This window comes from Gasterosteus aculeatus, chromosome X, assembly GCF_964276395.1.
Source record: "Gasterosteus aculeatus chromosome X, fGasAcu3.hap1.1, whole genome shotgun sequence".
NCBI classification, from domain to species: domain Eukaryota; kingdom Metazoa; phylum Chordata; class Actinopteri; order Perciformes; family Gasterosteidae; genus Gasterosteus; species Gasterosteus aculeatus.
In genome coordinates, this window is record NC_135698.1 from 17,675,673 (window position 1) to 17,698,695 (window position 23,023).

General features: G+C 44.6%; 3 protein-coding genes across 4 annotated transcripts; all 3 read right to left on the reverse strand.

The window, feature by feature from the left end:
* Positions 1-927: 927 nt before the first annotated feature.
* Positions 928-4,580, reverse strand: isg20 (interferon stimulated exonuclease gene). Of its 2 annotated transcripts, none has more exons than XM_040162158.2 (4): positions 4,011-4,580; positions 2,549-3,208; positions 1,783-1,983; positions 928-1,649 (listed from the first exon to the last, which is right to left on the reverse strand). In XM_040162158.2, the coding sequence occupies exons 2-4, from the start codon at positions 3,110-3,112 to the stop codon at positions 1,449-1,451; spliced, it is 966 nt and encodes a 321-aa protein (XP_040018092.2). In that variant the 5' UTR covers positions 3,113-3,208; positions 4,011-4,580; the 3' UTR covers positions 928-1,448. The 2 variants fall into 2 exon arrangements, with proteins under 2 accessions (XP_040018092.2, XP_040018093.2); XM_040162159.2 differs by having other exon boundaries at positions 3,596-4,017.
* A 586-nt stretch (positions 4,581-5,166) lies between these two features.
* Positions 5,167-11,010, reverse strand: pdia3 (protein disulfide isomerase family A, member 3). Its single transcript, XM_040162346.2, has 13 exons — positions 10,619-11,010; positions 9,527-9,605; positions 9,308-9,425; positions 9,070-9,177; positions 8,847-8,976; positions 8,622-8,738; positions 7,944-8,069; positions 7,610-7,792; positions 7,156-7,264; positions 6,839-6,967; positions 6,608-6,687; positions 5,878-5,935; positions 5,167-5,776 (listed from the first exon to the last, which is right to left on the reverse strand). Exons 1-13 carry the CDS (start codon positions 10,750-10,752, stop codon positions 5,651-5,653), a joined length of 1,497 nt encoding a protein of 498 aa, XP_040018280.1. The 5' UTR covers positions 10,753-11,010; the 3' UTR covers positions 5,167-5,650.
* A 3,738-nt stretch (positions 11,011-14,748) lies between these two features.
* Positions 14,749-22,016, reverse strand: LOC120808963 (creatine kinase U-type, mitochondrial). The gene is made up of 9 exons (XM_040162349.2): positions 21,638-22,016; positions 19,894-20,092; positions 19,213-19,308; positions 18,898-19,119; positions 18,579-18,664; positions 17,462-17,585; positions 17,148-17,282; positions 16,499-16,624; positions 14,749-15,617 (listed from the first exon to the last, which is right to left on the reverse strand). Exons 1-9 carry the CDS (start codon positions 21,781-21,783, stop codon positions 15,504-15,506), a joined length of 1,248 nt encoding a protein of 415 aa, XP_040018283.1. The 5' UTR covers positions 21,784-22,016; the 3' UTR covers positions 14,749-15,503.
* Positions 22,017-23,023: the final 1,007 nt, after the last annotated feature.

The window sequence follows — 23,023 nt, forward strand, 5'->3', positions numbered from 1 at the left end:
GGTGGATGAAATGTATGTTTATGTTAAAAAACACCTTCGTACATCGATTTCCTAAAGAATCCTCACTCGTCTTGAGCTGCACTAATCCTGTCATTAGATACCATTCAAAGTTCTGTGTAAATACCCACATCACCTCTATGAAGCATTCTGTTAGATCCACAGTTCAATATTGCAATACTACAGCAGTAATGTATGATCCACTGAAGCAGTCTCACTCAAATACATTTATACAAGTGTATACATATTTTAAGTTGTTTTTCCTTTCTGTACTATTTTAGTAGGTTAATTGCATCACGATGAGAACAGCCATGTGGCGAGCCTCCCAAACGCCAACGCCTTCAGCAAGACATTACTTCAGCAGGTAATGACTGAAATAACTAAAAAGTTACATTTATTTAAAAATATGTCCTTTGGGACACATTGCCGTCCGTCTTCTTGCCTCTGACGTCAGCAGCACTCGTTCTGCTCCTGATGCAACAGTGAAGGAGCAGTCTAATAATCTGCTAAATCAGCCCTGAGCCCAACAAAGCCATTTGGGGAACAAAATTAGATGGATTGTGAAAAACAATGTTCCATTGTGTTCCCTCCCTACAGCCTGAGCTGTGGGGCGAGTTCAGGCTTTGCATGTGTGTGAGTTGATGACTTAAAAGATATTTAAGAGCCCCGGTGCATAAACAGATGTACAGCTCCACCTGCAGCTTGTTCCTATGCTTGGATAAGGTGATAGAAATGATAAACATAACGCCGACGTCTTTATACCTTTACGGCGCGACGTAGAAGCTGAGCGGCGTTCAGCTCAGAGATCCACGTGAGTGTTTCAGTCACTGGGATTTAACTGGGAATGCTGGGAGAGAAACCACGATTAAAAGTGACCCCAGAGCAAATCTTCACCTTTGCTGCAGTGGACCCACAACAAGACAAAGTCACTTTCATTTGAACCAGAAGCAGTTTTATTAGGACATTTTAGAGCAGCTTACAGGAAAAGATAATGAAATACCATCATTACAATATAAAACCTTTGAGGCTCCGTGTTCGGAGGCAGCTGCAACAGGTTGAACTAGTTTTTAAAAATGTGTTTCCCTTCTAAAAGCGTCACCTGGTTTGATAACTGACTCAAATGAAACTGCAGTTTGTGTTTTCCCAAAGTGTTCTGTACATTTAATGTAAGAGCAGAACTGCTTACTATTCATTTAATAACTTAATCACCTCCAGTTTAAAGAGACAACATATCTGTAACGATGAACTGTGCAGTTCGCAGCTCTGCAATCACAGCAAAGAAGTTGCCCTGGACCATGTTTAACAACGTGATGGTGGACGTGCAGACAATACAGACCAGTGACTTAAATCACTTGGTTTTGCAGTCAAACTCTTCACATTCATTATCTAGAGTTTCTGTGGTGACTGAAAATCCCCATGTGATGTCACGGGGCGTTGGGCGCACTGTCCTCTCATTGGCTGTCGCCGACGACGCTGTTCGGCCAGTACTCGTCCTGCATGTAGTGGTTGGAGGCGGCGAAGCTGGGCTCTAGCGGCGCTCCATCGTCCCTCAGCTGGCTCTGCAGCTCCCGCTCCCACTCGCCTTCCACCAGCTTGTAGAGGTCGAGGGCGGCCAGCGCGTCTTCCACTGAACAGTGACCTCTGTGCCCCACCTGGCCAGGTGAAGAGGACGAGGAAAGTCACTCTCAGATACGCTTCAATTTAAACTGATTTAATCAACCCCCATTTACCCGGAATGTTTAATTCCTTGATATCTGATTCATGAGATTTTACGTAACAGCTCACCTGTATCCTCCTGCTCAGCAGTCTGCCGGCGAGGATTTTGAGGGAAGAGCGGCGACTTTTGGGGAAACTCGCCAACCGGCGGAGGTGGGGCGTCGTGCATGTGTCCCTGGTCATGTGACCCGGGTGCAGCATGTCCAACGCCTCGAAGTCGTTGTAGATGGAGTGGCCGACGACAACTTTTCCCTCGAGTATAGTGCGGATCTAGAGGAGAGAAGCCAGTGCAGAAGAGCACACATGAAGAGGACAATCCGGCTGCGGTTAAACTTGACAGAGCCACTATGAACTGAATGTGGAGCTTAATAAATCATTTAAAATGCACAGAATATTTCCCAGACTTGTCACCAGGCGCAGCGGGATTAGTTCTTATTTAACCTGCAGTTGATTTGAAATTCTGTCCGTTTCTCAGTATGGAGCAAAACAACAACTCAGGCATTCAGTCTCCTTACTTTAGCCTTTCCCTGAAAGGTTAGTTTTGTTTTTAAAACGTGTGCTATCCTTTCAGACATACAGCCGGTGACCTACTTAACAATGTCACATGTCATCGTAGGTGGGGTTTACAGTTCTACTTGGGTTTTGCATGAAGGAAAGGGCTAAAAATAGCTCAAGAGTTTAGTGAATAATACAAGTTCTGGCTAACTGCTCATTATTTGGTAATACGGTGCTCAAGCTAAAGCGCTTGTAATTGCATTGTTGGTGGATTACTGTTGTAACCGAATGCTTTAGTTCAGAATGAAATCAGCAGATCTCAAAGTGCAGCAGGCCTCACCTCCTCCCTGGCCTGGGCGAAGGGGACGGCGTTGAGCAGGTCTTTCCTCCGGATGCCGCTCCAGCGGGTCCTGTAGTCGGTGACGGGCCGAAGCGGTCTGACGTATTGATCGTAGAGCACGTTGCCATGGTAGTCCAAGATGCTGCAGCGGGCCAGCTCGCTGCAGCGCCCGCCGGGCCCCGTCCCGACCATCTCACAGTCCAACGCCACCACCTTGATGGAGCGGAGACACGGCGAGTTCCGTCCGCTGGCCGTGGGACTCGCCTCTGAGGAGAAACCACTGTCCATTTCCCAGCTGTCTTTCAGGGCGCCGTCTAAACTGTGGTGCTCCGAAGATTGGGGCTCAGCGAGTCCACGTTTTGATACATCGCTTCTCTGGTTTGCGGCGTTTAGAGGCGTTTGACTTCCCTGGTTAGCATTGCTGGATTTGGCTTTTTTGGCCAATTTATTTGTATCCAGATGTTCGTTCTGGTCGTCAATTGTTTTCCTCTTCGTCTTGGCAGCTTTTATGTTCTGCTGGCATTTCTTCCTGGTGCTCTCCTGGTTCTCCATGCAGTGAAGCATCGTCGACTTTTTTTGCACAAATACCAGTGGTTGCAGTTTTGTTCCTTTCTGGCGGCCCAGACATATTTAACAAATGATGGTGCTCAAGGTCATTATCTGAGGAAATAAAACCACACAAAAACATTCTGATTAGCATTGGGACAGAAATCCAGTAGGACAAAACTAAATAAGGATCTGCTTTTTTAAAATAAATTGGCTCCAATGAAGGCTTTGAACAGGTGTATTCAACTAAAATGTTGCTGAAGCAAAAGGCACAGAAGGTCATAATGTGACTGCTTAGTGTGATTAAATATAGGAAGAGAGTTGTATCAACATTTTCATTTAATATATAATAGATACACGACTAACAAATCCAATAACCCCCCCCCCCCCCCCCCCTGTCCGAACAGGACTCATTATGTAAGGTGAACCGTCGCTAGTAACAAGGGGTTTAAAAGACACTTTAAACAACGTACAACAGAATATACGACCCACCAAACTCACACAAAACGTGACTATTCGGTGGAACAGAGACGCGTAACGTTAGCAGCTATCAACACGTGGCCGAAACGTCGTTACTAAAAAAAACTCACCGTTTAAAATACGCGCGATAAGCTGGTTGTCGTAATGAAGCCGGACTTGACATTTTCCCCGAATGGTTCAGAAAAAGAGGGAATTTGTATTGCATGCGGGGTTTGTCAGTAGACTTAAAAACGGACAGAAATGTCCACGGAGTTCGCTGTTCAGTTCGGGAAAACCGGCTGACATGCGAGTTAGTTAGCGTTAGCTAGCTGAAGAAGGAGCCACGTCCTCAAACCAAAACATTACGGACGACGTAACGCGGAGATATAAACGCTTGGACTTAAAACAAAACAGCAAGGCCACAACATGACAATATGGTTTATTAAGTCATCATTACCTCCTCAGCCGGCACGTGTACAGTCTGTGAAAATGTCCGGGCGAGTATTCTCTACTCGCGATCTGATTGGCTCTTTCTCTTCTTCTGCAGTTACTCAACCGGAAGGGAACAGTCAATATCCCCGCCAACTGGTTGAATACGATATTGCACAGAAATAATCATGTTTTCCATAATATAAATGAACCTTAAGCCTAGTTTATGCTTCTGCGTTTTCAGAGCGACGCAGACGCAAGACCTCCTTGCGTCCTTGCGTGTGTCGAGACATTTTTCTAGACTAGCGACGCAAGCCTCCCGCAGCGCACCAGGCTGCGATTGGTCCGCTACCTACATCCTTTACGGAGTCTCACATTTCCTCCTTCATAGCCCGATACCGAGGGAGACCGCCGCAAACGCCGGTTTGCCGGTCGAGAGGAACAAAGTTGTGGAGGAGAATACGGGACAAATGTGTCCTTGATGAAAAGCAGCAGTGGCGATGCACGAGGCAATAACGTCTATGATAAATAAATAAATTAAATAGACGTGAGACTCTAGGTCGTCTTCAACGAAACACGTGACTCCGCTTGTTGTTCTGGCGGTGAATTGCTCTGCAACACACGCAGAACCATGAATTGAAACGAGTGCGTCGACGCAACGACGCAGAAGCAGAAGCACGAGCCGGCAGTCCTGTATTCCGTTTGGACACATTCCAATATATTTAATGCACGGTTGGACTTTAGTCTTTATTTGCATTTATTATGTAGAGAAACATTAACATCTTTCATTAGGTGTCAATACTATCAAATGTAGCCAGTTTGTCAGTCACAGCTTTTATCCTAAAATGTTTATGCAATTATTTAAACCAAAACCAATCAATAATAACGAAATTCAGTTTTCAACAATTATTAAGCTACATTAAGGACAAAACATCCAAAATATTGCAAGTTCAAAGGGGTTTAGGTTTTGGACTTTGGTTATTGAGGTTTCTTTTTAACGATAACATAGCCAACAATGAGCTAAGTATTCAATAAAATATGTCAGATTAACATAAATAGAGCTGTAACATGACAACGCTGCCCCTAAATGTAACTACTTAATGCATAAACAATTACACAAAATGTTTCTTCCAAGACCAAACAAGGTCGCTCAATTAATGTGGGTCATGAAAAAGATCAAACTGTTTATTTTGGTTTTGTGGGCCTTTTTATTTCACAATCCTTCCAAATGTACAAAAAAAAGAAAAAAGAAAAAAAAGAAAAGAAAAAGAAAATTAAGGAATTCACCAAAAGCCATTATTCCCTGTGACAACAACAAAAACCAAAGTGACATGACTGGAGACTGGTGTCCAACCGCCACCATCAGCCCGAGGCGTAGCTGACAGACCAGTGGAAATAAAAATCTCAATATTGAAAAGCTGTCCCCTCTTCCCTAAAAATGTGTTTTTGTTTTTAGACATCGAGCAGGCCCTGGCCTCCACCTCTCAGCAGCTTTCCCAGAGCAGCAGAAGACCTAAAAAGGGAGGGCCGCGTCTTTTTCGACTTGGCCTCAGAGCATTCGGTAGTTCACTAAAGAGAGTGGAATATAATTTAGTTCGTTCTTTGCATGTTTCCCACAATCATCCTCCTCATGTTGCGATTGGGATGTGGAGTTCCTGTCATGAGCTTTTATAGCTCCGTCTTGTCGTCGTCGTCCTTCTTCTTCTTCTTCTTGGTCTTCTCCTCCTCCACCACCAGGGGGTTGGTGGCCTCCCTCTTCAGGTAGGAGATGAAGTCGCTCACCTCGCGACCTCCCTGCAACACGAGTGGAGGGAGACGAGCGTCAGCGGATTTTAAAACAGAAAAAAACCCAGTGATCTCTCTGTATTTGAGGGTCACGCAGAGCTCATTCTCACCTCGTATTTCTTTGGGCTCGTCTTGCGTCCGGCTGGGGAGAAGTACAGAGTGGGGAAACTGGAAGGGGAAAAAAGGTTGAGGAGATTGATAAATTCATTTTATTCATAATTTAATCAAACCGAAAGATGACAGCCTCTTGTCAGATAAGACCCCAAACATTCTAAAATCAACACCATTTGAGGCGGATACTGTTGAATATTGTTTAACGCCACAAACCAACTGGATACACATCCCAGAGGTTTGTTTCTATATTTCGGACAAAGCTGCACATCAGCTCAACACTTCTCAATTACTTTAATTTGTGTAAAGCAATAACTTTATAACGGCCGACATATAAACAGGTAGCCACGTGTAATACGCTGATATGCAACTTTCAATCACTCCTGTTTGGTGAAATCATAGAATGAAAACAAAAGGAAACGTGAAGGATCATTTTGGGACGGCTCATTTTTCTATCAGACCAAAACTGGATCGAAGGGATGTGGTGAGCACTGTTGATACATTTGTGTGTTTTTAAATTAGGGCTGTACACAAATAAATTTTTGTTTATTTGACTTGTCAATTGACTAACTGATGGTCTTAAAAAAAATAAAAAAATAAACCTCTCGGCCGCGCCCCGGCAGCACAACGTCCCCTTGGAGAGGCCCGGAGTAAAGGTGGACTTTTTTTTTTGCTGAGTCATCGTGATTCTTCTCTATACTGTAGAGAGAACTCTATTCCACAACTCACCCGCTGACTTCATACGGAGACGGCACATCGTTCGCGGTGGCGTCCATCTTTGCGATGATGACGTTGGGATCACCGGAGAGCTTTAAGTGCAGAGGAGAGAAACCGTCAAAATGAACCCAGTGCTGCTATAACAGAACTAGCACGAAGGGCTGTCAGCGTGTTAAATAAGAAATCTTATATTATGGACCATCTCACAGAACTGAACCTGAAGACAAAACACGCTCGCCTCACCTTCTCTCCCAGCTCGTTGAACTTGGGCTCCAGGCTCTTGCAGTGTCCGCACCACGGAGCGTAGAACTCGATCAGCACGTCTTTGCTGTCGTCGTTGACGATCGAGTCGAAGTTCTCCGCCACGAGGACCTGAACACAAAGGATGGAGGTCACATGTTGACTCACTCCGGACAGATGAGCAGCTTTGAGGAGCTTTTTAATGTTGAGTCGCATCTAAACATGCGCTTCGTCAAGTTAGGATTGGTGTGGATTGTAACAGTTTTACAATTATTAAAGCTCAACACACATCATGAACACTCCTGGATGTTTCGTCTCACCTTGACGGGCCCGTCGTTATTTTCGGGGATGGGCTCAGATTTGAGGTAACGCTTCAACGTGCCATCAAAATAATCCTGCAGGAAACGCTCCAGAGCTTTACCGTCACGCCTGTTGAGGGAAGCACAAGGGGACTTGTTCAAGGAGTCCGTAGGGCCGAGGGTTTGGGATGAACTAAAGCAAGATCATTAAATCTTTGACTTTGCTTAGTAAACACACTTCAATGTACAAATTCATTCATTTACAAAGAGCTTGAGTTTTTCTTTTTTTTATAAAAAAGGGATGAGGGAGACAACCCTTCACCATTAAAAACCACACAGCGTGTGGTGATGAAATCTGGCCCAGAAAACCTTTAGATTTGCAATGGCAGCTTTTTGCTGGAATTCCACGTCAGTGTTCATTCTTTTTCTTCCTTTATTTTTTATGTGGGAAAATGCTCTACATAAAATGACTTACGAGAACTCCTCGGCCATGACGTATTTGTCTCCCTTGCCGGTGCGGATGGCCACCTGGGGCAGTTCTCCCGAGCTGCTGTCCATGCCGAACTCAGACACCTCTTGGCCGAACGCGCTCCTGCTGGCCACGGCGAAGTTCAGCTTCTTGCCCTGATCGAGGAAGCCTTTGGCCACCTTCATCACCCTGTCAAAGATCAACGTTTGGTTAGAAAGCAGAAACCAGATGTAAGCTGCGCCTCAAATCGAATGCTGCGTTTGTAGAGTAAAAGGGGCCACTGTTCCAGGTATCAGAGGACAAACTGGTTCAGCTAAACAGAATAAAGACACACACACACCTGTTCCTCCAGTAGTTTGAGCCCTTGGGGTTTTTTTCATAATCGACATCGTAATAGGCCACCAGCAGGTCTTTGCCCCTCAGTTGGTCTTTGTTGTCCTCCGTCATGTGGGGGCAAATTCCAAAGCTGTGTGGAACAGAGAAAGTAAGAATGAGTCCGTTTACGCAAAAGGAATTCAAAACAACGATAAGTTGTATGCCGTCAGGTCATGGACAACCACATAATCTAGAGATCGGTTTACAGATTACAGCAGTGCAATCAGTCGGTTGTGAGTAAGTAAAAGTAAAACTGAAAAGGGCCCCACTCTCAGTCACGCTGCTGAGGACAACTAGTGCACTTTTGTCACAGTTAACAGAGGAATCACTTTACTCAGTTTTTATAGCGCAGTTTCAGTCTACGTCTTGATAAGATATCCAGCCGCAAGGATCGGCAAAAACAGCAAATAACTAGTTACTTTTCAAAAAACGTAACATCCAAAAGACCATGACACCAGATTATAAAGTCTGTTAGTTGGACAACAAATACAACAGTTTGATACAGGTAAGCATTCCTTCGGCTGGAGTAGATTGTGTTTGCAGAATGGGTGGCCCCACCTTCTCCACCCACACACACACGCACACATCCGTTTTACTACTGACAGCAAGTCAGACTACTGCAAATGTGCTTTGCAAAACTCACACGTTGTCCTGGATGAACTTCTTTATTTTGTTGTTTGTGAATACGCCCTCGCTGTATGTGACGGAGCTTTCTTCAAACTTGTTGTTGAGTCTTGGTGGGCGGAAAAGGACGATTCCCCTGCAAACCAAAGATTAGGGAATGTCAAGGCTGTCTTGCTGCAGCTACACTGCTGACACCAAACGTGTAAAAGATGATGACGCAGTGATAAGGCAGAGAGCTACTCACGCTCCATCGATGCCGTGGCTCTGGAGGAGAGCCTCAGAGTTGGTGTGAGCAAACCGGTAGCTGTCCCTCAAGGCGCTCGCTGACTTCATGAACTCTACCTGCTCCGTGCTCTTGGCGTCAGCGAAAAACCCTGAGACGGAAAAATTAATCGTGTTCGGATCAGGGTGCAAACCCATCGTGTCTAAATTCTCAAACAGGGACTGAAATTCAAACAGTAACTTACCGACAACACTTGCGTCTTGGTCCGAAGTGTACTTCGCCAAGTCTGCGTCAGACTTGAGCTCCACAGAAGCTGGTCCAGCCTGCTTCTTAAGGAAACCAACAATACCATCTGCAGGAAGAAAATAGGAATGCAGAAGATCAGTACACAGAGAAGACAACATAGAGGTGGAAAACAAAGGGCAAGTGCAAGAGTGTGCATGTGCAAGAGGGTTGAAGATCTAATAATCATATTCAAATACCTGCAGTTCTAGGACCATCATAGGGACCGGTTTCCTCTCCATCCCTGAAGATCTTCAGGGTCGGGTAGCCACTGACGCCATATTTGCTGCATATGTTGGTGCTGGATGTGCAGTCCACCTAACGAGAAAAGGGGAATCATTCACCTTCTGAAGAGAGACCAAGAGCACAGAGAGCTCCACTAAATGGGAAGCAGTTAAGGAAAATGCATCATGCAGTACCTTGACCAGAGCAACCAGGCCTTTCAGACGTGTGGCGGCTACCTCGTACTCGGGTGCAAGCCGCTTACAATGGCCGCACCTAATGGACAGAAGAAACGGATCAGTCAGGCAGGAGAAGAAGTTGCACCAAAGCTGTACTCAAGTTACAACTTGGGCGAGGACCCTGGGGGAGATAGAGTGATTTCACAGTGAGGAATTTGATACCTCGTTCAATTGGGTTGCTAAGATTTTTAAGTTTCAAGAACTAATTTAGCTGATTTACAGTGTTGGGGGACCAAATGACTGATAATTGTTTTGATTCTTTGATCCATAAAATGTCTGCAAATAATTGAGTGTGCAAGAATTGGTCCATATAATCTGCAACTAAGAAAACTAGGGAATATTCGCAAATGATTAACTAGAAGAACTACTATAAGTTAACGTTCCCGTTCTAGAGATGACAAGTTTTAATTTTAACGTTCTAACAAACATTAATCGGACTAATTTCTACTTTAACTTCAAGTTTGGCAGATTGGAACGCGTCACAGTACTTCTGGACCAATCAGAGGACGACACCAAAACTTCGCTGTCCAATCAGAACATTACAACAGTGAAAGAACACACCCCGAACTTCCTCGTAGCCTTGTTAGCACGGTTTTCATTGTAAATTATTCCCACTTGTTAAAATATGACTACGGTCCTTATTTTAAAGGTTTAATAGTTAATCAAATGTCTGTTGTCTCTTTTAGAATCACTATTCATCTTAAAGCACACGTTAGAATAGAGCTAATTGCTGTTAACGTTGAATTGAGTGGGACGTTCACGCCTCTAGCTAACATGCTAGCGATCGGTCCTTAGCTTTAACAAACAGTCTATTTCACATCACAGATTCGATTAATATCAGAAGACAAACAGCGACGCAGCTCGCATTTTAAACGGTGAATTAACGTGAAGGGCTTCCTACTCGAGATGCATTCACGCCGTTGTAAGCAGCTACGTTAACGTCAGACCAAAAGAAAGAAATAGGAGCTAACGTTAGCCATAACTAGCTCATTAACGGGTGCGAACAGTCAAAAAGCTCAAATGCTAATTACGAAGCGTGAACAAACTCACCAAGGGGCAAAGAATTCCACAAGAGCGAGTCCGTGGTCTCCGATCCTGGCATTGAAGTCATCATCCGTGTAGTCAAGCACGTCACTGGCCCAGGCGAAGCCGGTGAGAGCGGCCAAGAAGATCACCTTAAACATCTTTTTTTTTAGCTTCAAGTTTTATTAAATTTGGGTTAGAAAAATGTAAAAGTTTGAATTGCAAATCCGTGGCAGCCCTCCTCCTCGGCGTCGTGAAGGATGGGAGCTCCTCGGACTGGGCCAAACGCAGACTACTCGACAGAGAAAGGGCTGAGGAGGATGCAGGCGGTAAGAGCTGAGAGTGTGGGGACCTCTCCTAGCCACAGTGTGGCAGCCTCCCATTGGCCCACCCGTCGCGTCAATCTGCCCCGACCAGCCAATGAGAAGCTCGTGGGAGAGACAGTGTCGTCTCAGAGCCCAATTGCAATTGGACAGCGTGAAAACTCCTGTATTCCACGCAGAGGGAGGTGGATGCGTGACGTCACGACTGCTAACCACTGTTAATGTGTGAATTTGGTCAGAAATTAAAACTTGGTTTGTGGAAGTTAATGGACATTGTAGGATTATGGGGGGGGTATCAATGATTCAATTAAACTGGAAGCAAGATGGAAACGAAAGTTCAGAACCCTATCAATTTATTAATTTTATTGGGGAAATGTCACATGTAAAGCCAGGTTTTTGAGGTGAAATGATGCACACTAAGTAACGTGCTCATGAAGTTATTATGCCCAAGACATTTTTTTAAAGAAATGTAATTAAAGCAAATGTACCCTGTAAATACCGATAGCTTCATTCATTTAATTATTCCAAAACATGACGATAAAAGTTAAAAATTGATTATGATTCCTCTCAAATTCCATGTAAACCATTACCCAACTTTATTTTATACATGCAGGAAAAACTGTGGATTTCCAATGTTGGTCTTGAGGCTGCAACTTGCAATCTCCTGTTCAATCTGTTGATTATTTTCCAGATAAATCCTAATATATTGTGATCTGATATGAGTTCACCTAACCACCATCTCCCTTCATTCAGTTCTGTTTTGAGATCTTCCTTAGTGCACACCGCCAGCAGAACTGTTAACCACTTGTATCAGCTCTTAAGTTCTGGCGTATAAATCTTCCGTGTTCGTTAACTAAGTACAACATGTGCTCAGGTGTCAGAGCAAAGGTCAAACACGATGATCAGCATGTGGATCTGCAGGTCTCGAAAGTCTTTGTGCCACGTATACCTGGTGTGGAATAACTAATCCCCCTGGATTAAGTGTGCTGAGTTCATTATGATTTATCAAAAATAAAATAAAAACGTCTTTGTCAATTGCAGTTGTAAAATCAGCAACAATCAAATACCCACTGAACCAAAGGTAAGGAAACACAAACGCTCTCCTCGTGTTGCAGACAAGAGCACGTTTGTCCGATTAAAGGCAGGAATCAGTTGATTTTTGCACAATTTAAGTACACATTCAAAGAGTCTTGCATTGGGCCTTTTATTTCTTCAGGCCCTTTCTTTTAGAGGGCTTTGTTATCAAAATCTAGTAAATAGCAATATTATTTTTGTTTATGTTCTGATCCTAAGGGGCAAATACCTGGATAAATGGAGATGGACTGGTTATGTAGTTTGTCGGACTATAAATGTCTGGTGCTGGACATTTTCCTTTTTTATAAAGCTGCAGGTATAATATCATGGCAGCAGAGGGAGCTCTCTGACAGCACAGAGTAGAATCCCTGGAAAACAAAACACTGTTATTGGTCAGGTATGACATCCTTTGTGTGGCCATCATCACTTTTGCATGGGAATCATGTTTCTGCTCTTCGGACTCCAGGTGTACTGGAAATATGCACCAACAATATTGTAAATGTCAAAGTAATTCGAAGTCACCACATCAAAAATGATCTTGCCATCTTTACAGAGGACCTTTAGAAGTGAAACGCAATCTTGAGTTTTAAATCACCTTTTTGCTGCTGTTCAAAGAGCCGTCTGAGCTTTTCAGTTTTCTAGATAGTATCCCATTGATACAATATAATAAACCAGATGCCAAGAATCACTCATATGAGATAAAGAAAGAGCGACAACTCAGATTAGTTTGTGCTGAACTTAAGACAATGCTCATCACAACTAAATACTGAAATATGACCTTTTAGTAAAGTCTTTATATCATATTGTGCATCTGTTACGATCCAATTTCACACTCTGAACTGTAAACCACATTACAGCATCACGTATGCACTGATGGATCCAAATGACTCTCCACTGTGCACATCTGAAAACAGTTTGTCAGTCATTGTAAACTCCTCCTGAGCTTCCTGAGCAGAACCGTTCCTTTTAGAGACACCGCGGGAAAAAAAATCCCTCATCCGTGAGGCTCGGGCTTGCAGCTGCGCAGACTGTGAGCGGGCTGAGGTATCAATCCTCTCCAGCAGAGCGGGGCTTCTTGCAGCCAGCGTTTACAGTAAACTCACAGCTGAGACGGAAAGGATTTCAGGGGACAAACAAGGTCAGCGGGGCTGCGAACGGCACTGCACTCCTCAGCAATTTAGGAAACATCTGTACTGTCTCAAGGACACCAACGCTCTCCCTATCACCTTGACAGAATCGTTATTTTCTACAGCAGTGTTATGTCATCATTATTCTACCAGCGTTTTATCCCGGAAGCCTGTTCTATATGCGAGTCTGGTTCTGCTGTCTTCTTCTGCTCTGCAGAGATTTGTTTTCTTTGCGGGTCCACAAAGCCGCTCTCCTCCCAAATCCTCGCCCCAGTTGCCACGGCAACCTGCTTGCTCCTCAGCCCTATCTGGGACGAGGAGGAGGAGGAGAGAAGAGTTCTGCAGCGTTGCTCTCGTGACAGGTGAGGGAGCCAGACGGAGGGAGGCTGAATACAGGCCATCAGGAAGAAACAGATTCCTCACAACACACAAACACCCGACGTCACCACAGAACACTGGACGCCTTGTTGTCCCACAACACCGGAGACCATAAAAATGTATTCTTTCATTCGATGGGACAAAGCTCTTGTTAGATTCTCCCCGCAGTGCAGAAAACACACAAGCGTCTCTGCAGACGCTTTGAGACCAAAGAAGGACACATATTTGAGTTGGTATTCACTGTCGCGTGCAGACGGCATGTCAGCGTGTTATTGCATGCTGCAGTCGGGGGTTCACAGTTAGTTCTTATAGTTACTAATATTGGAGCTTCAAGAACAGGTCTGGCAAGATTCTATATTTTAGATATTGTCAAAACATCTGATGAAAATCTACAAAACTAACAAAGATTAATTCTGTTTGGCAATTTTCTTCCAGTTCCACCAGCGCGTCTTTGACACAATAGTTCCTACTGAAGAACTCTGAAAAAAAGATGTAATTCAATTCAAGAAAATAAGTAGCAGGGTTATAGATCTACAGATGTTTAATCTGCTTGAATCATTGGCTTGTTAAATGCTTAAGAAATGTCATTCAGTTTCTCCAGTGAGGGTTTTCATTTTGTTGATATTATTATAGTTATGATAATAACTTCCTAAATAAAGGCATTCAATTGTCCCATTTTGAAGGCCGGAGACGTTTGCATGCTTGCTTGGCTGAAAAAATAAATCAATTATGAAATCGTTAACTGGACTAATCGATAATTGTTGCAGTGCTAAAGGCCGAATGATTTTTTTCCAAATCCGGGACTCAGTAAAGTTGTAGACTTTGTTCCAGTAGGTATGTTCATGTTGATGAAGGAACAAGTCCCCCAGTGCAGCCTTGTTGGTCGTTGATGTGTCTGTCGGGAGAACGATGGACCACAGAAGAGACGAATGACTTTGGTTCATTGTTGGTTTTGGTCTGTTTGTGTGATTTTGTGATTGCAAACAAGCTTGTAGAAAATCACCTGCTTTGCTCTTTGGTGAATCTACCAGATGTTTACACAAGAGTACCAGCCTTTTCGGCATAGTACAGATTTATTATGCTTTTAACTGTCACATGACACTGGCAGCCAGGCTGATCGCAATCACGCTTGGTTACCATGGTTACCTAAAGCTCAGGATTCATGCTACGGCAAAATCCTCCTGGATACCAAAGAAGGACATCTGGTTAATGTGGAAACAGGAAAATAAAAGAAAAAGGAGACTCACAGAGGAGCAACTGTTAAATAGATGATTTCTTTAATAAAAGACATTACAGTATGACGTTCACGATGAGCTAGATGGTATTGCTTCAGTAGCTTACAGTACTTAACCCGGCCCGGCCCGTGTGTGTGTGTGTGTGTGTGCTGTAATAACATTCCATTTTTGACCAGTGTGTCAGCAGACATACAAACGCTCTGGAGAACACAAGTCTCCTCAGCGTCACGCTGCTAATCTACATTCAAATCCACTGGAAATTGTAAAGAGAAGCTAGAGAGTTGAGCGCAAATGGATGGACGACACAAGCACTAGATAGTAGGAATGAAGCAATCACCACACAGGAATGAGGGGAAGAGACAGTCTGAGGATAGGACATGCAGGAAGGGGCTCGAGGCGAGGGTCAAGTTGGGTTCGGGGGGCTGAGGAGTGCTTTGGGAGTAGAGCCAAAGAAACCGTTTGACCATGTTGTGTCCTTTGTTAACGTTCGCTGACATTTTAGAGCACCGTTTGAGATTAAAGCCGTTCAAATGCAACTTAACCACAATAAAGCCAAAGGGAGTATTCTGGGTCTCTGGTTCGGTTTAGCCAGATAGACTGATGCATACAAGATATGTAGAGTATGGTTTATAGAGGTATACAGTGGGGCAGGGAGGACGGATTAGGTAAGTAGTGGTAATAAAGGAGGCAATGAAATAGATATTTATAATATCTATGGGCACAGAGCGGGGAGTTTATGCACGCATATGTGCCCAGAGGGTTGAGGGGTCAGTGTCTACTTGAATTGCTTAAGGGGTGGGGGCACCTTGATGTCCTGGCCTTTCTCCAGTCTCTTCTCACACTCGATCAGGTAGTTGACGCCATCGACCACTGTCTGCACCAGATGGACCTGAGACACGGGGCACATCACATATCAGCACCGTTATTCATTTAGCACCGTATACTGGAGTTGTGAAGTCTGAGGCGACTTCACCGCGTTTCACACCAAACTAGACTGAGGGGAGAGTTCTGCAGCCCGGCTGTAAACTATCATGAAAACATCTTCCATGTTTTTCCAGGATTCTGTCTCTGCTCGCGTCAACTTTGCTTATTCCTGCATGTATGAACTGGTTGACTCCCCCTGATGGAGTGCTCCTCTCCAGAGGGGTCATCAGTCTGGAGGACGAAGAGCTAAGCAGCTGCGAGCAGCCCACGCTCTCGTCCAAACAGAAGTGGGTTCTGGAGTCAGACGGCCGCAGCGCTTCGTGTATTCAGAGTGATTCAAGGCTATTTTGGGAATGATTCCTCTTCAGCATTTCCAACATATGTTAGGATTTTAAGAATATTTTTGTGTAGCTCATAAACCTATGAAATCCTGGATATATTTTTGCACAGAAGGAATGAGGAGTCTGCATTTACCGTAACTTTAAGATTTTCATTCGTTCACTGCATTCCACACAGAAACAGGCAGTCTCCATGTGATGAGAATAAACACGCTCACTACAATAGGGAACAGCCCTGTTGTAGTGTCATGTCTGTCATGTGTGAGAGCATTAAAAAGAACAGAACAACAAAGAACATGTGCCAGTCTGGACAACAACTCTCCTCTCTTCCCAGAGACGTTATGAAGGCAACACCCGTCTCTCTCTTTAGCGTCATAGATGAGTTGCTATTTGAGCTCAACAAAACCAAACTTGTCGACACAGTGATGCAATAATTGTCCAGATTGAGTCCGATGCGTCTCCACACAGCCATGCTGGACAGATTGTCTCGTTTTGTGCGTTTTCTTACCTCAGACAATCCTAGGCGGTCCAGATTGGAGATGTCGAAGATTCCGCCCACGGCGGCGGTGTCCACGCCGCCAGTCCCTCGTTTCTGCAGACGCAGGTTGTCCAGGATCTTATTGAGGCGGGGATCCTGGGGGGTGTAGGAGAGAAGAGTTATTCTTTGCAGCTTAAAAAGCACTTTAATCACTATATCACTCAATGTACAATGTCAATTTTTAAGATCACAACCACGAACACGACCAGTACGAGTTTGGAAACTCTAATTCGCTGGAGAAACAGTTGCACAACATAATTTTCAAAGTTTAGGAAAACCGAGAGCAAAACACTCAACAAGATCACAACTCTTTGCTGTTCTGCTCCAAAATGGTGGAACGAGCTCTCTTCACACCTCTTCAGACTCTACCGCGACTAAAAAGACTAATAAATTGTAGCACTTAAATTGTACTTTGCTGGCTCTTATCTATAGAAAGTTGTAAATCTGCATATTTGATGAAATTGCACTTTCCTGTTTCTTGTTCTTCTGAGTTTGTATCCTTGTGGTTGAAATGCACTTATTGTAAGTCGCTTTGGATAAAAGTGTCAGCTTAATGTCATGTTATGTAATGTAATGCAATGTAACATACTCCGTCATCCACGTGTATATATATCCGTACCTTGCTCAGCAGGGGCAGCTTGACGTGGACCCCGGCCCGGAGCCCTGTGCCCAGGTTGGAGGGACAGGTGAGGATGTAACCGAGCCTCTCGTTCCACATAAACTCCCAGCCTTTCTCCTGGATCAGATGCTCCACCTTAGAGACAGAGAGAGAATCAGTGGCAACACAGCGAGTGTGTGTGTTTTCATACAATCTGGGTGCGTTGGATGGATATATGGTATTTTTGTTAGTTTCAGAGCTGATAAGCTTTTTTCTTTTTCTGTTAATCTCTCATCTTAAACAGCTAACACACACATAGACAAACACAGCTTTACCTCCTTGAGGCCTTTGCAGAACCTCTCAAAGACTCTCTTCATGTTCCCGCCCTTCTCCATGGAAATGACCCTGGTGTGATCCTCCTCATTGACCCAGACAAGGAACGTCTTCTCGTTGTTGTGCCTGCACCCAGAGCGGTTGTATCGGTGTTAACAGTATCCATTGTTGTGTGTGAGGGTTATTTGCCCCCTCATAGCTGGGCGGGAACCCACCGAGGGGTAATTGAATCTGATGCACTCATGTTGTATTACTGAGTATGATGCTGGTTTCTGCAGAAGGTCAATGAGTGTTGGGTTTCTAGGACTGGTCTGGAAGGGCTTTTACATCCTTGTAATGTTGTCATTCGGCCGGTTTCCAACAGATTGCAGATTAAAGCGGTTTGATGGAAAACGACAAACATGTACGGATCAGGGGTAACAGAGAATAAATATATGACAGGCAATACATGCATAAGCCACTTTCCATAGAATGATGGAGCTCCATGGAAAGGGATGTCAAAAACTGGACAAACTGGAGTACATCGACATTGGCTGAACACAAGTATTTTTGGTCCGCACTGACCTTTTTAAAATTGTGAGAGATTTAATAAGGTAACGGATACGGCAGGTTGAGTAGAGGAAGAGAGAGCGGTTTGAAGGGAATACAGCCGTGATCCTTGAATGACAGCGGAAAAGAGCAAGAGGAGTAAAACTAAAAAAAGGACTGTAAGGAGTTGGAGGGTGATAGGCGAAAATGAGAGAAAGTGGAGCGTGACATGAGGGATGTGAAAAAAATGAAAGGGGAGAGGAGAAAAATGGAGCCAGAAAGAAGAGAAGCTGGAGGGGGGAAGGGAAGGTGAATTATTAAGAGGAGGGGGGGCTCATATGGCTGGCAGACGGACAGACGAGGGAGGCTGCCGATGGATTCTGGCTCGCTTACACTTTCCATCTGGCTATTCCTGGGTACCCAAACTCATGGCTGAGGGAGCATTGTCAGCATCGCTAATACACCTTTGCCACGGCTCGGCCACGAGGGAAGTGGCTCTACTGGTGCAACCAGGCAATGAAAAGAGCATAAAGGCCCAAAAAACAGGCATAACAAAACAAAAGAATTTGAATTTGAAAAGATATCACTTACCAGATTCCACGGGCATCAGGCCAATCACGTGCCATGCCTGCGCACGTCAGGAGGGGGGACACAGGTTTGTCGAACAAGAAGTGGTCCTATCAAGAGAACAGACAACTTATACTCAAGTGGCACCAATGGCAGAATTACATTGGACATTTTCATCACCGGGAGACAGAAACAACAGTGTGGACTGAACACCCTTTTCTGATGACAATCTTCAGCTTCTTTTTTTGTAATCAGTTTCTTGTGAAATAAAACAAAAACTGCAACTGTCCACTTAGCAAATAGTGACTGAATAATGTGCGCATCTCCCTCCAGCATCACTCACGTCGATGAGCTGCTGCTGCTCCTGGTCCGTCATCTGAGTGAGGCTGTAGTACTTCCCCTGCAGGTCGTCCTTCAGGCCGGCGAGGGCGTCCACCACCACCCTCTCCACCTCCCTGCGCTCCGCCCGGGTGCAGGCGGGGGGCAGGCTCAACCCTCGGATGCTGCGGCCCGTTCTCACCCTGGACGACAGCACGTAACGCGGGTCGAAGTTGGCCGAGTGGATCTGAAAGAGAAGCGGGAGGGGCGACGTTTCTAAAAATATTCAGCACGTCACTGAGGTGAGTTCTGAGGCGCGGGGGGCCCTCGGGAGGACTACCTTGCTGGCGTCCAGGTCGGTGGGGTGCTTCATAGTGCGGGGGTCGTAGCCGTTGTGCCTTTCTTTGATGACGGGGTCCAGCAGGTCCCCAAATACCTGGAAGGGACACAGAAGGCATGAAGACATGTTCCGTACTAACGGGATTTAACTCTTTTTACATTTCTCTGATTATTTCTACATTCGGCAAACATATGCGTATCAAAACGTTCTCTCTAATTAAATCTCATCTTCCTCGACGAGGTCACAAGAGATCTGTGTTATTCTATAGTCCAGTATTTAAATCTATACATTTCACAAGAAGGATTATCACATCCCTTTGTTTATTAACCAGTAGCAGTAAAAACCACATATGATCAAATTAAGAAAAAACACCCACACATGTTAAAGGGAGATCCGATATTGCAACACATTGTATGACGACGAACATTAGCGAAAATATTTTTTAAATGACCCTCCCTCGGCTCTGGCGCAACGCTCCTTCCTGTGAAACAGCACAAGGAGGACGGGAGGCTTCATTCCTTTAGCTGCAGCACCGATCCTTTCTGAGGACTGTTTTCACCTCTGATGGACGGTAAAAGGAAGCAGCGTTGAAGCCCGGGGAGGAGGGAGGGGGTTACGTGTTCCCCCTGCTACGCGATACACCCAGAGAGTGCAGTGTTCGAACAGTAATAACAGACTGACCTCGTAGGACTCCTCGTCTCCCGCCACCATGCCGACGGTCTTGATGAAGGGGTGCCCCGGGTTGTCCACGCCCGTCTGGATGGCCAGGTCCAGCGTGTACCCGTTGGGAGTAGCCTTATCGCACAGCTTGGCGTAGATGGCGGGTGTCAGGTGACTGGCCATGCAGTTGTTGTGTTTGCGTAGGTCAGGGTACTCCGCACTGCACAAATACAATCTCAAGATAATATATTGCCACATTGGTCTCGGAGAGTGAGAAAAGGCTGTTTTAGCTGCGTGGGTAGTTAACTAACTGGAGTTGTGCCCTTGTTGCAGGTGCAGAACGACTTATTTACTCAAGGACACTTCCGAGTGGCACGTACGCGGTTACTATGGTTTCAACCTGCTTCCTTATGGCCATGGCCCCCCCCACTGCAAGACGTGCCTCCGGATTTTATTACATAAGAGGATAAAGTGGTGATCACCTGGATGTTATAAATACCAGCAACATTATATTTTGAAGACGGCTGATTCTTATGGTTTAAGGCAGAACAATGCTAAATTGATAGGAGGAAAAGCCACTGTCCACAAGATGTTAAAAACGCCAACATTTAATGCTGATGGAGAAGAAAACCTTTAGATGTATGATAAGAAGAGCAATGACTAACTCAATCCCAATAGAAAATTAATTATTAAGACTGGCTTTCATCCAAACTAAATGGTTTCCTATGGCCAAGAATGAATTTGGGTTTGGCTTGACAAAGAATACAAATGCAGCTAATGAGTTCCTGTTTCCTCTGTCCTCCGTCTGGCAGAAGATAAGGTGTAAGACTGCGTTCATAACTCCAGTTGCACAACGTGCTGCTGAAGGTTTGGTTAAACATAAATGACCTTTATAGAACAAAGGTTGGATATTAGCACCATGCAGCAGCCAGACACTGGTCGCTTTCATTTCTGTTCTAATCCATTGATGTCTTTCATTACACCTCCAAAGCCAGAAAAACACAAATGTGTACCATCCACACTGAATGTGCTCCATTGATGTGCACAATGTGTGTTGTGCTATTTAAATTGCAGGATCTAATAACGCCAAAGAGCTGCTTGTTCAGGGTCCCAAATCGATGGATTTATTGCTGTCTTTCCACCAATGTGGCTGCAGTTATTAATCAAAAATGTACCTTCTTTTAGTCCTTTTACAACTTATGCTTTTTACATTCTGATTCACCTCACACGTCTTCATATTTTCCTTAACATTGCACTGCTTTTTAAATATTAACAATATTTATTAGGGCGTATCCTGCTGGTACGATGTGAGATTAAGATTATGGCTGCTATTTATGTCAATAAAGCTCGATAAGAAAAAGGCACCAACGGCTGCTGGAGCGACCGAGGCGACCTGCTCAGACAAAGGCGACGCCTCTGCAGCGTCACGTTTACCCCGGTCCTCCTTCACACATGTGAAGGACGTGTTACGATTTTAAAAACACAATTCATACGGTTTCCCCGACCCCAAAAACCGTCTATATGTGTTATTTGGGTTGTAAACTTGCTTTAACTGTTTTTGACCCAGCAAGGTTAGCGTTACTTAATGTTAGATTTTTACACCCGGGCCCATGCGCCCCGTTAAAACACAATTACGCTTAATTTGCGTCAATTATTCGACCGTATTATTTCCCCAGAACTTCTTAATGAATTCCCGTAATGACTCAGTGTGTGTGTTATCTTTAATATTAACATATATTGGTATCGTATAATGGAAGCCATGTACCTGGCGGGGTAGCTCCTGCGTACCGGCGCTCCGCCGCTGACGCGTTCCCGCTGGAACAGCATTCCGGCCGTTAGGGAGCCCCCGACGAACGACAGCACCCCAATTCTCTGCTTGGAGGACAACATTCTCGAGAAGCTGCTCGCCATTTTTCTTGTAGGTGTCCGTAGAGGTGTTGTTGAAAAAAAATAAAGAAATAAAGTCTTATTTCCAGTGTCGCAGGGAGGGGAGTGACAGGTGGATGGAGGAGTGAAGCGCCTCTGTTGGAATGACAGAGGAGGAGAACCGTTAAACCCGAGTGACGTCAAGACGCACGGTGAAACACAGGACGTGACCGGAAAGAAAGGTTTAGCTTCAAAGTAAAAGACCAACACGATTTCAATTAGTGACCTGTTCATTGAGCATTTCCTTGTTCGGCTACATCATTTCATTTATTTGCCAGCCATTGTTACCCGGGACTATACAGCTTCACGTGATCATCCTATGAAGAATGAGGAACTGCTATAGATCAAGTTTGCTTCAACTTGAGCAGCAGCACGATTAAGATATTTACTCGTGGATACTTCAGTAAAAAATACTTCATTGATGTTCTATATAATAGTAACAATCGCCTTCTCGCCCTGCAGGTCTCCGTGGATCGGACCCTGGTCCTGACTCCTGCCCCGCGGACACCTACCGCTTCGAACACCATTGACATTCCTATTGCTGTAAACATTAATGAGCATCACTACATTTTGGGGTAGTTTTTCCAGTGCCGATGTCAGGGTTTCGGGACAGAGGATGTCGCATGTGTACAGATTGTAAAGCCCTCTGAGGCGTGTAATTTGCGATTTCGGCCTATACAAAATAAAATGAATGTGTAAAATGTACAAAGATAAAGAAACCTAAATAAAAATGATATTTACAATAGATCATTCATATAATTTAATAGTCTAGTGATTACTCGGGATTTTACTCTGAAATGTCCTTTGTACCGGAAGTTACGTATCTCATTGTATCTATCTTTCCAGTTGCCAGATTACTTATGCGAATCCCCAAGGACGTCAGTGCGTTAGGGACTGGGTTACAAGGACAAGAGGGATTTATTTTGAACCATTGTTCTTCTCATATTTATTTGTATTCTTTTAAAAGTTGGCGCGCAAGGCAGACACGAACATCACAGTTTGATTTGGCCCCACGTCCCTTTTGAGTAGCCCCAACATTGGTTTCACTGCGCAGCATGACAGGAAGCTGGCTGATCTGGCTGGCTGATTTGAATTTCTCCGGGCGCACTTCTTTCAACTAATTGCTCCCAGAGATTGAACTTGATTGACTTCAAATCCGGTCATTATGAACTTGAGAATGTGGCAGTGGAAAGTCAAACGATCTAAAGGTTATCACACTACGTGT